Raw genomic sequence first — 15555 nt, 5'->3', positions numbered from 1 at the left:
TTGAAGTTCTAGATGGTCACTTTTAAGCATGTTTTTCGTGAGGGTAACCGAGTCGCAGATTATCTATCTAAGCTAAGTAGGAACTTTTGTAATGAGTGTGTGTACTTTATACCACCGCTGGATCTCAAACTTAATGATTTGGTCTTGGCGGATAAGGTAGGGAAAATGTATCTGCGAGTTTCATTGTCCCATATATAAAGATTGGGGAGTCCAAAAAACCCCTAGTTATTTAAAAAAAAAAAAAAAAAAAAAAAAAAAAAAAAAAAAAAAAAATTGTTGCTTGATTATTGCAGGAACTCTTCTATAGCGGTAACTATTTGGGGTGAGAATGCAAACAATGTCAAAGATTAGATAGTTCAAAACACTTCAGGGATAACTGTATTAATAATAAGTTCAACATCCGTTAGTACTTTAATGGTACGTTATATCAATACATTTATTCGTTTATAAGTGAAATATTATCTAAAATTAACTTTATATGATAGGAACATATTCTCTTTCTACAACATCGGCGACAAAAGTATACCAGAATTCAGAAATTCTAGAATTTATCGTTCTGAAAAACATGTACAATCAAATAGAACTATAACAAAGTAATAATTACTCCGTTTATTAGAAATAAAATTGAAAAAAAAATAACTTTTTCACAGTCCAATGGAAGTCAAAATACAAGAAGAGCAAATGAAGACATCGAAAACTACCGGAGAAGTAATGACCCAAAACAGGAGGTGTTTGTCCGAGATAACAAATTATGTGACAGATCTTTTTTCAGACATAAGTTACTTCTTCTTATGAGCTACTTATAAAAAATAAAACAATTCAAAGTTTAATGACTTATTACTTCGAAGGAAAAGTACTTCACATGCAAGGCATCCATAACAAAAGTGTTGCACGAAAATGGTTGGTATTACAATGCTTGCCCAAACCCCAACTGTGGAAAGAAGTTGAATACGATCGCAGGAGGATATGATTGCACACAGCATGGTGTTGTGGAGCCAATTCGAAAGTAAGAACCTTTGATCAAGTATCACTTACAATATATGAAGCATGGTATATCAACTAAATGTACACTAAATTTCTAGGTACATTCTAAAGTTTGATATTGAGGACAACACAACCACTGCAAGGGCAACTGCATTTGAAGAATTGGCATCCACTTTAATGAAAAAGAGTGCAGCGGAACTAATCGCAATAGATTCAAAGGTAGATTATTTATACACAAATTGCCAACTAATATAGATAACATCCAAATTTATGTTAACTAGCCGTTGATATATCTTTATAGGAGAATGAAACAGAGTTTACAGAAAAGAAATTCAGGAAGTTTTTTTTTTAAAACAACTAGGGGTTAGGGTACCCCAACCTTTATTTATATCAACTTCTCAAATACAACTTCCCTTCTTTATCCCCTTTGATCAATTCACTAATTTTGTGATCCATGGGGGGCATAAAGTACAAAGGTTCATTACATTCATTGATTCCATCTAAATCCGTAGTATGTAGCTTTGACATATAGTCTGCCACCTAGTTAGCTTCCCTCAAAACATGTTTGAAATTCACTTCTTCAAACTTTCTTAGCACCACAAGAATCTGGGCAACCAAGTTACAACAGTGCCATGGGGGGTCCTCTTTTTTGGTCAACATCTTCACAATGTGTATTGAGTCCGCTTTCACTTGCAATCTCTTGATATTCATGTCTGCCACCCCTTTGAGCCCTTGAAGTACTCCTAACAGTTCTTGAGGTAAAACTGATAATTTCTTTGAGCTTCCAGTGAACGCCATTTGCACATCCCCATTCCAGTCTCGCAAAGCCCCTCCATACCCAGCTTTTCCATGCTGAAGGGAGCCATTTGTGTTTAAAGTCGGCATGTCATTGGTAGGCTTCTCCCACTTTACCCACTGCTCTTCTCTATGTTCGAAATTGACCCCGATGCCTAACCTTGTCAACAACATTCTAGTAGCCCCATATTCCTTTACCTTATCTAATGATTTCCCTAGATACACTCTCATGTTGTTCAATGCCTTAAAGCTTACAGATTCAGCAGATAAGAATCTCATTGTTTTGATGTGCCAGTTCCTTTCATTCCATATAGCTTGCACAGCTGCACAAGTTAGATCTCGTATAACTTCAGACGCCACTTAGTTCCCCCTAAATAATCTCATAAGGTAGTACCACTCATTATGTGAGGAGCTCACTCTTTCAGGTAACCCCATTGCTTTCTTGAAGTCTTGCCAGACAACTTTCGAGTAAGGGCAATCAAAGAACAAGTGAGCAGAGCTTTCTTCTTGAGAATTCAGGAAGTTGATTGGCCATACGGCTAAATTCTAGATAAGAGTCACAAAATTCAACAAAGAACGAAACAATAATTCACTCACTATTTCTAAAGTCTTTCCACTTCACAATGACAACTACAACGGAGAAGAAATTTTATGGGTTAGTTAGACTTACCCCTATTAATAGTTGCAATTAGTGGTACCCCCCCTCCCCATTTTCAAAAATATTAGTGATACCCCCCCAATTGCAAGATCCAACGGCTACGAGATGAATTTTTTTTTCAGATGAAGAAATCTGACCATTGGATCTTATAAATGGGGTGGTAACACTAATTGGCAACTAGTAATGGGGGGGGGGGGGGTAAGTCTATCTAACCCTAAGGTACAATCCATATCTGTCATTAGAACTATTACTATAGTCTAAGTTTGCTTTATTTTGTGTAACATAATATAACAATACAACATCTTTATACTATTTTTTTTCAATTTCAGGTCAACTATGATGCACCGGTCAATTATGTTGCACCTGCAAGTAGAATTGGCTCTCGGAATACAAAAATAACTCATCAGATTTCACATTGTTAAAAAGTGCATTTGGATGGAAGTGTCACAACCATCACTGAAGATTCAAAAGAGGGAGAAGACGACCAACCACCAAACAAGAAAGTTTGCAGAACAAGTGAAGACAAACAAGATTAATAATTTACTAGAAAAATTATATTTTTAATTTATACTTGCCAATGCAACAAACATGGATATTATTAGCATACATTAGTCTATTATTGCAATAGAATGTTTCTATCTTTTTATTTTTTACTAAAGTTATTCTTCTATATATATTATTGTTATTTCAATCAGATGCATAAGTGGAAAGCATGCAATGATAGATTAAGTGTAGTCAAAGCAAGCAAAAGTTATAACTCGCACTTACAAAAAAAATTGAGACTTACCCATGAAACAGGGTTAGAAAGATCAATGTAGCCAATTTGGGTTTAGTACAGTGAATATAGCCTGGTGCAAAATTACACTCAGTGATCATGAAATAATTCGGTGTGACCATCGAGAAATCCTTGATAATGAAATTTGTGAAGCAACAACTTAAAGGAAGTGTGGATTGAGCTTTGAAACTTGGTCTCCGACACCACTTCTTCCTCAGCGAGTTCTGCTAACCACTTTGGGTCGTCCTCGGATGTGTTCAGAAGCTTTTGCCACTGTAGGCAAGAATTCTTAGCAGCGGGAACTTCTCCCATTCCATGAGCCAGAGTGGAGGTGTCAGTTTCTTTTGCCTGTCTTCCAAACTCACTATCAAGGTAAAGCAATATCTTCATCAGGAGTAGTAAGATATGATAGACCCTTTTGGAAGTTGCACAAATATACCAAATTGGAGTAATAGAGCCAACGCAGGCAGTATGAAATACACTTGAACTTTTCACCACAATGAATCTTCAATAATGAATTTCATACTATACCAAGAAGCTCCTCATGCAAACAAAACTCCATTAAGAAACTTAAAAAAAAAAAAAATTAGCGTCCTCTAAACACCAACTATAATAAACTACATTCTATATATGGTCATCCCCTTTTTTCACTAAAGTTCCAAGTTCAATGACCAAAAACAATATGTATAGCACGCAAACTTGGCAAATGGATTTGCAATATGAAAATATAAGAACCAGATTATTCCTAATGACATTCCTTATGCTGCAAGAACATAAAAATAAACCCATGAATTTGAAATTATCCAGCCCACAAGAATAACAACATTGTCCAATCCGACACTCTGAGAACTTTCCTATTTTTGTTTTAGTAAATTTCATTTGCAAAAAAACTTATATGGACTATATTTAATTATGTACTATGGCTTATGGTGACGCTTTTATCATAACATTCGTTGTCAAATTCAGAGTCCATGACATGTTGTCTTCTGATATCTATGGATGAGCACTGCTGATCTTGTGATTGTCTAATCAGTATCTACATGTAATAGGGACATGCTGCAAGAACATAAATATTCACCCACAAATTTGAAATTGTCCAGCCCACAAGAATAACAATAGTGTCAAATCCAACTCTGATTAGGCAATATGAGTCATGCATCCCATCATAATCAAGCATCCCATAAGAATAACGACAATTTTGATGTAAACTATTTCTTTTAACATGACTGTTTATACATAATTAAACTTGCATGTATATAATTTTGATGGATATAGTGATTGATAGTCGTTCAAACAGACTTTTTTGGTAAAGATTAGTGTATATGTATAATAAAATATTAGATTTTATTTAATCTTCCTGATTTGAATACTTGGAATTTTCTACACATGTAGCAAGTGCAATTGCGTGCACAAATCTTTGGTTATTGTTCTCATACTTATTATTTATCAAACTGAAGAACTACTTTCATATTATTAGGTCTGAAATTGCAAATTTACGTATGGAAACAAAAGAAGCACAAAAGGTACAACTTTTATTAACAAATTACTATACTTTGTTATTTCAATTTAAATATTCATCTATTGCTTACTACTGTGTGAACATAACACTTTTTTTTTGTTATTTTATATATCAAAAAATAGAAAAGGATCACTATGGAGATAATTGAATACCAGTTTTCAAGACAGATGGAAGTTTCATTAAAACCCATGCCATAAACAATCATGACAAAACTCAATCATGATCCACCTATTTACACATATTCTTTTCAAAACGGATTGTACAATGCAAATGTCAACGTGATGGCTGACGTATTGGATATGGAAGATATGAAAGAAATCATAACTTTTAAAGGAGAACCATCACCATCACTCGAAGAGTCTGAAAACATTGCAACAAGAAAAGCAATTAAATTAGCACGTATAATGAATCTTTTTGAAGTTGTTGACTACAACTTTGAAGAGTTGAAAAAGAAGCGGAAGCTCATAAAAGAACAACAAGAAAGAATTGAATTTCTCGAGAAATCAACAAATATCAAACAACGAATCAAGGCAAGTTTTTAATTTAATGTTATTTTTCATATAAAGCATATATCACTAACTTCTAAAACTTTAGGTTGGAATAATTGCTGCACGTTGTGGAATATCCATTATAGATATTAGAAGTATTATTTTAGACAATACCAAACTCATGGTCAAGGAGAATAAAGAACGATACTCGAGTCTCAACAGATTAAATAAAAAGGTAAACAAATTCAAAATTCATATTTTTTTGGTTAATTGTAATTTTTAAGTATTTTACTAACTATAAATTGATGTAGCGAATTCAATTTGGAAAAATTATCCCTTTAAACTTCAAAGATATGTTGATGTACTGCACCAAAATATTAAAGATAGAAGACCAAGAATTTAACAATGAAATATTGGGAGAAAATCAATACAGATGTAAAATATCAATTGACGTTCAAATCTTTAACATCAAAGACAATCACCAATTCGAAGGAAATTTAGCAACAACTCAAGGAGATTCAGAAAATTCAGCTTCAAAGAAAGCAATTGATTTTCTACGCAGTGAGATAGACTTCTAAGTAGTAGATTATAACTACGAACAAATAGAAGAAATTTGCAACAAACTTAAGATTGCATAAAAGAACAACACACTTAGAAATCAGTGCATACAAATTCAAGAATAAGAAATTCTAAGTCTGAAAGAAGAGATTGAGTATCTAAAGACAATTATGAAGAGAAAATGGGATAACAAATAGTAGTTTTTAGAACTAGGTGAGTTATTTTTTTGTTGCTTTAAGTAATTATTTAATTGAACTAACCTCTGTTGTTCAAAACTATCTTTTTGAGTTGAGGCTTTTTAATAATTCTACCTATCTTTGTAGTTATTATGCTTCATTTTCCACTACTTTTTGTTTGAGTATATTAGAACTTTGAATGGATGCATCTACAATAGTTTGAGATAGACCTTAGGAAATAGTGCAAGTGGAAGTAGGTGAACACAAGAAGAGAGATAAACTTTTCTCTCTCCTAGGTGGCCTCTCCTAATAGAGTTGTGGTGACGTGGAAATCTACTCGGCACTCTCTCATAAAAGTCCATCAAATTGCGAATTGCTATAGGTGATTCTAAGAGCCCAATTTGGAGTGCTACCAAACCCAAACCGATCCTAAAAAATAGGTGAATCTTTTAAAAAGAAAGAACCGGCATGTTGTGCCTTAACAAATAGGTGAATCTTTTAAAAAGAAAGAAACGACATGTTGTGCCCATAACGTGGGGAACTAAAAAATAGATGATTCTGGCATGTTGTGCCTTAACGTGAGGAGCTAAAGAATAGGTGATTCTGTGTGCCCAATTTGGATTGCTACCAAACTGATTTGGAGTGCTACCAATTTGGAGGCTCAGTACAAGTGTTTCCTCCCAATTTAGCAAATCGATAATTGAAAAGGTCTAACGAGAACTTGCTAAAAAATAGGTTATCTCTACAAGTCCAATTTGGAAACCACTATGAATGCTAGCAAACCTATTACTGTACACATCTTAGTGTATTTTAACAGTCCAAATTGAGAATCAAATCTTAATACAATAGTGAGCCAAAAATCAACTTTTGCTAAAAAAAAATTCCTATATATAGTTTCAAATCTTGCTTCTCCTAATTCCCAACAACGATCAAGTTATTTTGTTCTTCTCTTCTTCTCATTGATCCTGTAAAAGGTAAGATAATTCAATTAGACTATATTATTAACTAATAACAATCCAATCTAATGAAGAAACCTATTTCTATTTCAGACTCAACAATATATATGGACAACTCCCACACCTATGTTCTAACTCTTCCTTAGACAACATTGAATTGAACCACCATTTTTTCCATATAGCCTTCATGCCCCCTATTTGAATGAAAATACAATAGATGAATAGCCGTTCAATGAATAATCATTTAAGAGGTGGAGAATTTGGATTAAAACTGGAAGCTAATAATGATCCTTCCTCCGCAAAATCACTACTTCTCAGACCTCCCCAACTGATTCTACCATTAGAGGCCAACAATAGACAATAACTCCTCCCCGGAACACAGCTTACAACTTTCATCGTACTGTGCTCTCCAAAGAGCAACTCTTCTCAAAATCTCAAAGGGTGTTAAGTTGGAATCCCATTATAAGGATTCTTGCGGTTCCGGAGACGACGAAAAAATTCTAATGTAGCTCCAACTCTTACTCCAAGTAAGCAAAGTTCAAAAGAATCACGAAGATGGAGAATTCAGTGCCTACATTAAAAGAATCTCTTCTACAATGATACGAGGAAACACAGTAACACAAAAAATTGATAAGTTATACATATCAAGTTTTATGTTATTTATATAGATAGTAGATAAAAGAATTGGAATCATATATATGTTACTATATATATTTTCTACATATCAATTTGCAACACCTTCTCCTGCATCTACAGGTGGAACACATACTCAGTTGCTGAATTGGACTGAGCATGGACATTACCCTGCGTTTCAATTTTCAAACCAATCTTTTGCAACGCCTTCTCATGCATCTACATGTGGAACACATGCTCAATTGCTGAATTGGACTGAGCATGGACATTACCCTGCATTTCTATTTCGAAACCAATTTTTTACAACGCCTTCTCACTCAATACATAAAAAATATTGAAACAGAACCATTTGGTAAGTTTACTATATAAAACAATATACCTAATTTCAGTTTACCTTGACACTACTTGACCTAAAAATCCAAGTAAATTGAACTAAAAAAAAAAATATATATAATATATATAAAAAAATATATATATATATATATATATATATATATATATATATATATATATATATATATATATATATTTCTAAGCATAAAGTGGTTTGCCTTTACACCAAAAATAGCATTAACATCTTCATCTCTTTGGGTATGACACACCAAAGACTTTAAACCTTTGAAGAAAAGAAAAGAACAAGAATTTGGCTTCTTTACCTTTTCCATACGACCAATCATGGCAAATCCCTCTGTCAAAGTCTACAATATACGAAATAAATGGTAAAACGATTAAAAGAATTTGGCTTCATTACTATCTTGCTTTTCCAAAAAATAAAAATAGTTACACTAATAAGAAGTGACTAGATGTAGCCTGCAATGGTCTAAGGTGACTGGATGTGGCCTGCAGTGGCCAATTGAGGGACCTTGGAGTGGACTGTTATGGCCTGCAAGTGGTCAAGTGGGACTGGTAGAAGACTTGCTCTGGAAAAACTTTAATTCCAACATCACAAAGTGATAGGCAACACCAATATAATTGTAACCCTCTTTCTCTACTGAAGAAGGAAATCCCTAACAAGTGTAGAAACGTTGGTAGTGTATGTTGATAAGCACCCAAAAGTGTAGTTTAAACCCCTTAATAGTATTCTACTTAGGCCAATTATGTTTATAATAAATGAGAGTTAGTACTGTTTACGTATTTTTGTCAATTCCAGGACTTGAAGTTGATTAGGTAACTAAAGGCACCACTTTTACATGGAAAACGAATCAAGATGATTGCTGAGGAAGTTCTATGTTTAAAAGTCCAAGAATCATGAAGAAAAGTCTTTTTCAAGCCTAGTCAAAGTCAATCTGGGTAGAAAAAAAAATAAAAGTCAACAAAATTTCGACATACCGTATCTTTGGACTCAGGCCTCGGAATTGAGCCTACTTTATGTCAAAACGACCAGCTCGAAACCAGCTTTCCAATGGACTTGATCTTGTCCCAATAAGAGCTATAAAAGTGGACAAAAAGAGCACCAAAGTAATTTCCATCAGCTGTGGCCTCTTTAGACTTAACCTAATGGATTTTGGGCTCACATTGGAGGCCCAAAGTCCCCCTTTTTGGCCCATGCACGAAAATCTAAACCTAACCCTCTCCTATATAAAGAGGGCTAAGGCAAAACTTAAGCTTTCCTCCTTACTCTTCGATATAATTCTCTCATTAGTTTAGTTTAGTTTTAATTAGGTTTACTTTCTTTAGTTTAGAAGTAGTTTCATAATTGTAGCCTCCATTAGAACCTATCAATAAAAAGCTTAGTTTTTCAATTTAATTGTCTTTTTGATTATGTCTTATATTCAATCTTTAGTTAGTATGATTCTGATGATACAAGGCTAAACCTCCATTAGAGGAGGTTTATGAATCCATGTGAGGATGATTAGTCATTAGTTATTATTGTTTTACATAAAGAACTTCAAGTTCTTCGTTGTTAGTGTCTAGAGATAGAGCTCATAATAGAGAACTAGAGTTTAGAGCCACCGTCAAAGAGATTTGTGAGGGAGCTAAACTCTCAAGCTAGTGAAACCTTGATCTGAGACGACGGTGTTCACTAGGGATCAAACTAGCGATTCGATAACTAACTAATAGTAAATCGAATCGCGTGGCGGATTAACCCTCTCTAATATCTTCTCTCATTAATAAAGTTTTTATCTAATCTAGACTCTCATTGAAGTAATGTACGACTAGAGTGGACCGAACACGACTACTCATTATTTCTACGATATTGAAAGTATTTCAATCACTGCTTTCACATCATAAATGTACTATTTAGCATCTCTTATCTACTGTCCATCCATCTATTAAAAATCCATTCTTATCAATGGCGTCACTTGCCATCTAGTTCGTTTACATTACGCGTGTTTAGTTTAGAAAACACTATTTTTTACTATTCTAAACACAACACTGAAAATACTATTCACACTTTCTTCAAAATTTTCTACTACTGTTTGAGTGCATACGAGTTGTGCAACCAACTCCCTGCCCTCCTGTGACCTGAACCTAAAATTTCCAACCGTAGTTATTCACATGTGAGCACGCACGCGCCTCAGTTTTGCCTATAAAGAGCACGCCACGCACTCTACTTTAAGTCAAGACCCGTGCCCAATATATACCCTATTCTGGAGCGCGTGCGCCCTAGGTTAATTAGCGTAAATTAATTTTTAAATAATATTTGCAATATTATCTCAAGAGTACAGTACAGTACTCATATGCTACCAACTATAAAATTTTAAAAATTAATCTTTTCATTCTAAACGGTGTCTAGAAAACTAAAAGAATTGGGGTTCTATAATTAAGGATTGTGCACGCATGGATAACCTCCCTCAATTCTTAAGTGATCTGGCTGTTGGTTTGATACAAAAATACAAAAAAAAAATTAATATTAAATTAGTAAGCCCACCCACTACCAAAGCCCAATTCACAGGCCTGATATCCAGGCCCAACACAAATCCCATAGTAAAAAGCCTTAACCTAATTCTTAAAACTTTAGGACTAATAAGGTTAATCTCTTTATAGGACTTCATAATCCAAACCATGTACCTGGACCAGTATTTGTATAATTGTTTAAGTAACACTAGACGTGCTTCAAGGTTGTTGAACACGCTATTTATATGCGTAGCAAGGACGCTCCAAGTAACACCTCTTTACATCCTAGAATCCATTGTCAGAGGATTCTATTTCTAGTAATAATTAGGCTATTTTTGCATGCTCGTTAGGAATTGCATATTAGACTTAAAACTTGCATGAGATTAAGATCTGGTGCGCATCTACACCCACTACTACAACATTTGTAGCAATGGGTGAAGAAATAGCAGAGAGACCCCTTTCTGATTTCTATAAGGCTTTAAACGATAGACCTGAGTCCTGCATAATTCTTGCAGATATAGCTGGAGATTTTAGAATCCCCCTTAATATATTTAATCTACTACCTATTTTCCATGGGTTAAACCATGAGAAGCCTTATCAACACTTACGTAGGACATAACAAGTTCTTACTATATTTCATCATCCTAACATAAGACTTGAACAAATAAAACACAGGGTGTTTTCTTTCACCCTAGCTGACAAAGCGGCTGCTTGGCTAACAGCACAAAAGCCGAACTCTGTCGACACATGGGAAAAACTAGTTAAATTATTTATGGAACAATTTTACCCACCACAAAAGGCTGATGAGATGTTATCACATATTCATTTCTTTCTCCAAAAGCCTCAAGAATCCTTTTCTGAGGCTTAAAATCATTTCACTGATCTTATAGTAGAATGTCCCCATCATAATCTTGGTAAAGACACACTAGTTCGTTCCTTCTTCAGAGGCCTATCCCAACATCATAAAGAGACTTTAGATATCATGAACGAAGGTAATTTCTTAAGTAAAGGAGTTACAAATGTTTATAACTTTCTAGATAATCAATCCAAGAAAAGTAACAACTGGAGAGGTAACGATTACTCCCGTTCCTTCCTTTCTTTTTCTACAGCTAAGGCAACCAGTATGTTTGAGGTTAAACCAGATCCTGAACTTAGAACTTTAATTAAATACCTCACTTGTAAGGTAGATGCCCTTTCTGACAATTAACAAGAAGAGAAACCCACTCCTGTGATGAATATAAACTCCCCTCGCTGCAATTTCTGTGTTAGTCCTAAGCATTCCGATCATTATTGTCCTCTTGCTTATGAACAACCACCACCACAGCCAGAAGATGTCTGCGCTTTTAATATACCTAACGCACCTTGGAGACAAAATCCCAATTTTAGTTAGCGTAATAATCACCATCAAGCCGCACCTCTAGGTTTTAATAATCAAAACGTTAGTCCCACCAACAACTACAATCAATCAACCAAGGCAAGCACAAGGGCAATGTAATAATAATAATAATAATATAAGTTTAGTCCCAGTAAATAACAACTATCAAAATCCACCCGTTAATAATCAACGTGAGATAGTTCATGTTACACAACCCGTGCAACTCAATCTTCACAATCTGATATATTTGATGCATACCTGCAAGCTCAACAATAAATGTTACTAGCCATCCAACAATCCATCCAACAATTATCCTAAGAAAAGACCCAACAAAAAGGCATGTTTCCAGGTCAACCTGTACCTAATGTAAAATCAACAAACATAGCCTTTGAATTAACTGGCAATACTAGTAACAAAAATTTAGTACAAGGAGAATTAAAGGTTGTAACTACTCTCATTTCAGGAAAAGTGGTTGATAACAAAGTAATAATGCATGAGGATTCCCCACAAATTGAAAAAGATAATGAAACCTTACTAGATACCATAATTGAAACTGAAGATCCTACCACCGTAGAAGTGCCAGTTAAACCTCAACCTAAAGGGAAAATAACAAAAGTTAAAGAAAAGGTCAATACTCCTATTGACACTTATGCTAAATATAGGGAAAAACCCCCGTTTCTCCAGAGACTAGCCATACTAAATAAGGAAAATAATTTTGACGAGATTAGGGAAGTTTTCACAAAGTTTAACTATAAACTTACCTTTCCTCGATGCCATAAAATGTCTTCCAAAACACGCTAAATTTCTTAAAGATTTATGCACCACAAAGAGGAAAGCAAACATACTTAAAGAAGCCTTCCTAACATAATAGTTTCCCTCTTTATCTGAGTACAACAGAATCATTAAGTACAAGGACCCTGGTCGTCCCACTGTACAATGCACCTTAGGCTATACTTTCACCATAACTGCTCTTCTAGATCTAGGGGCGATTGTTAACTTACTCCCATTTTACCTTTATAAACAACTAGGTATACACGATTTAAAACCAACTAAAATGACTTTGCAGTTAGTCGATCGTTCGATTAAGTATCCTAAAAGCTTAGTTGAAAATATTCTTGTTAAAGTGCAAGACTTCTATTATCCAGCTGATTTATCATTTTAGACACAGAAGTCACTCATGACTCTGTTCCTATTATCTTAGGGCGTCCTTTCTTGACAACTGCCAATGCCCTCATTAATTGTCGCAATGGTTCGATGTCCATTTCCTTTGGAAACCTTACTGTTGAGGTAAATATTTTTAAGATGATGCAACAAACACCAAACACGACTATAAACGGAGAAGTTAGCATGATAAAAAGTCTCGCTCAAGATTATTTTAACAAAACTTTTCCAGAAAATTAGATGAACTAATTTCTTTCCTTTGGTAGTACTGAGGATTCTTACATCCAAGAAGTACATGCCCTCTTGGAATCTACTCCTATTCATGAATCCTCAATAGATCTAGCTCCTGAGTTTGAAGAACTCATTCCAGAACAAATCTGTGTTTTCAAGGAGGAAGACCCTCCTGAATCCCTCATTCCCACACATCCCACCCCTGAGCTTAAATCTCTTCCCGCTGAGTTAAAATACATTCATCTTGATTCGGATGGCACTCATCTGATTATTATCTCATCTCAGTTATCTGCTTCTGAAGAGGAAAATTTGATTAGGGTTATTCGTGCACATTGTTTTGCTATTAGTTGGTCTTTAGACGACATTAAGGGTATTGACACTAGCATATGCAAACATCGCATACATTTAGAGGATAATGCGAAAACCTCCCGTGAGCCACAATATCATTAGAACCCTGCCATGAAAAAGGTAGCTAGAGTAGAAGTTTTGAGATTACTCGATGCTGGCATTATATACCCCATTGATAAGAACCCAAAATTGTAGTTTTAACCCCTTAATAATATTGTTTTTAGACCAATTATGCAAGTAATAAATAAGAGTTAATGCTAATTACGTACTTTTATGTATTTTAGGCATGAAACTCAATTATGTGTAAAAATGTGACACTTTAGCGATATAAAGGAGCAAAGAGTTGGTTGCTAAGAAGTTTTGGGATTAAAGGCCAAGATGGGTAGAAACAGCACACAAAAGTCAGCAGAACTTCCAAAGATCTTATCTTTGGACTCAGGCCTCGTAATTGGGCGTACCTTATGTCAAAACGACCGGATCGGAAAGAGCTTTCCAATGGTTCAAACTTTGATCCAATCAGAGGAGTAAAAGTGAAAAGCCTGTTGAAGTCGAAGCCAGTTGGAAAGGGCCCTGTGAACTGAAGAAATTGGGCTTTGGGCTCGATTTTCCGGCCCAAAACATGGACCCGCAGCCCATGCACGAAAATGTGGATCTGGTCTCCTCCATTTCCACACACAAGATTTAGCTCTTAAGATCAATTAGCTTAGGTTAGAAGGTAGCCATTAGAGTAGCCATTAAAAAGCTTAGTTCTAGATCTAGTTTTTGGATTTAATTAATTAGTTTCCATTCCATTAATTAGTTTCATTCCTTGTTTTAGATTAGTTATTTGAATAATTGAATATCATTCATTAGAAAAATAAAATAGTTAGTTATTGTTAAATTTGATTTTGTTATTTATTGAATTACTTAGATCTAAATTCAGTTATTAGTTGTTATTCAATTCTTAGTTGTTAATTTAGATTTCAATTATTGTTTAGTTAAATTCAATCAAGTTAGAATTTTTATATTATGTCTTATTCAATTTTATTTGGAAATGATAGTTTGATGAATCAAGGCTAAACCTCCATTAGAGGGGTTTGATAAAGCCTTGATGGAAACTTGATTTTGTTAGCTTAGAATCGTTGTAAGAGTCTATTCCACTCTAGAAGGTCATTGATTCCCCATGAGAATGGGTGGACGTCCTCACATGCTAGTTATGAATTGGTAGAGATGCCATGTATAATTAGAGATTAGAACGACCAATTTTTACCGTAAGAACGTGAGAATTGGATTACTAACAATCTATGCTAGTTCTTAAGTTGGATTCAAGGTGGATTCAATTCCCCCCTAATTCTTATTCTAGATTCAAACCTTAGTATTCCATAGCATTTCGTAGTATAATTCGTAATTCTCTTATTGACTTTGGTAGGATTGATAGTCGTAGGAAACTTGAGTGCTAAATAACTAGGAGTGGAACGAATATTCTATTCTAACTCTACTTCAATAGTATCGAGAGTAGAAATCTTTGATAAGTCTAGTATAAGTTCAGTTTGTAGTTTTACTTTCGTTTTGAGTTTCATCACTTTATTCATTAGTAAAACTATTCATTTTTGCGAGTATTAAATGGCGCCGCTGCCATCTTAGTTGCCTTTAGCATTGTTTTCTTTAGAATTGTTAATTTTCCAAAGTCCTATAACCCACCCACCCATGTTTGATTCTCACTATGGTTGTCCGTTTCAACACTAAAAATTTTCCTCAAAAATTACACGAGTGTGACCACCGCACTGGGTAGGCATAATTGAGCGACCAGCATCTGGCGCCTAGAACTCTACTATTTGGTTGAGCGCGACCCGCGCCTTGCCAAGGCAAAATAGGAGCGCCCCCCGTGTTGAAGCGCCTGGACCTCATGATTTTCCCTAAGCGCTACCTACGCCCCACCAAGGCTAAATTGGAGAGCCACTGCCTCCAATAGCACGGAACTCCAGCTCGAACACGAAAGCACTACACCGCCCTACTTAAGCCTATTATTAAGCGCTACTGCCTGAAAACCGCCCGATTTCCATAGGTTTGTTTCAAATTTC

At 34.9% G+C, this 15555-nt stretch overlaps 1 protein-coding gene across 1 annotated transcript; it reads right to left on the bottom strand.

The window, feature by feature from the left end:
* Positions 1 to 1524: 1524 nt before the first annotated feature.
* On the bottom strand, positions 1525 to 2058 carry LOC147502983 (uncharacterized). The gene has a single exon (XM_086604672.1). It carries the CDS (start codon positions 2056 to 2058, stop codon positions 1525 to 1527), a length of 534 nt encoding a protein of 177 aa, XP_086460798.1.
* Between the last annotated feature and the right edge of the window lie 13497 nt (positions 2059 to 15555).

Source organism: Coptis chinensis, chromosome 4, assembly GCF_015680905.1.
Source record: "Coptis chinensis isolate HL-2020 chromosome 4, ASM1568090v1, whole genome shotgun sequence".
Taxonomy (NCBI): Eukaryota; Viridiplantae; Streptophyta; class Magnoliopsida; order Ranunculales; family Ranunculaceae; genus Coptis; species Coptis chinensis.
Note: the sequence above shows the minus strand (reverse complement) of the source record. Positions and strands in the feature narration are given on the sequence as shown.

Excerpts from the sequence above, each read along its gene's own strand:
- LOC147502983 (XM_086604672.1), bottom strand. The coding sequence starts at position 2,058 with ATGAGATTCTTATCTGCTGAATCTGTAAGCTTTAAGGCATTGAACAAC.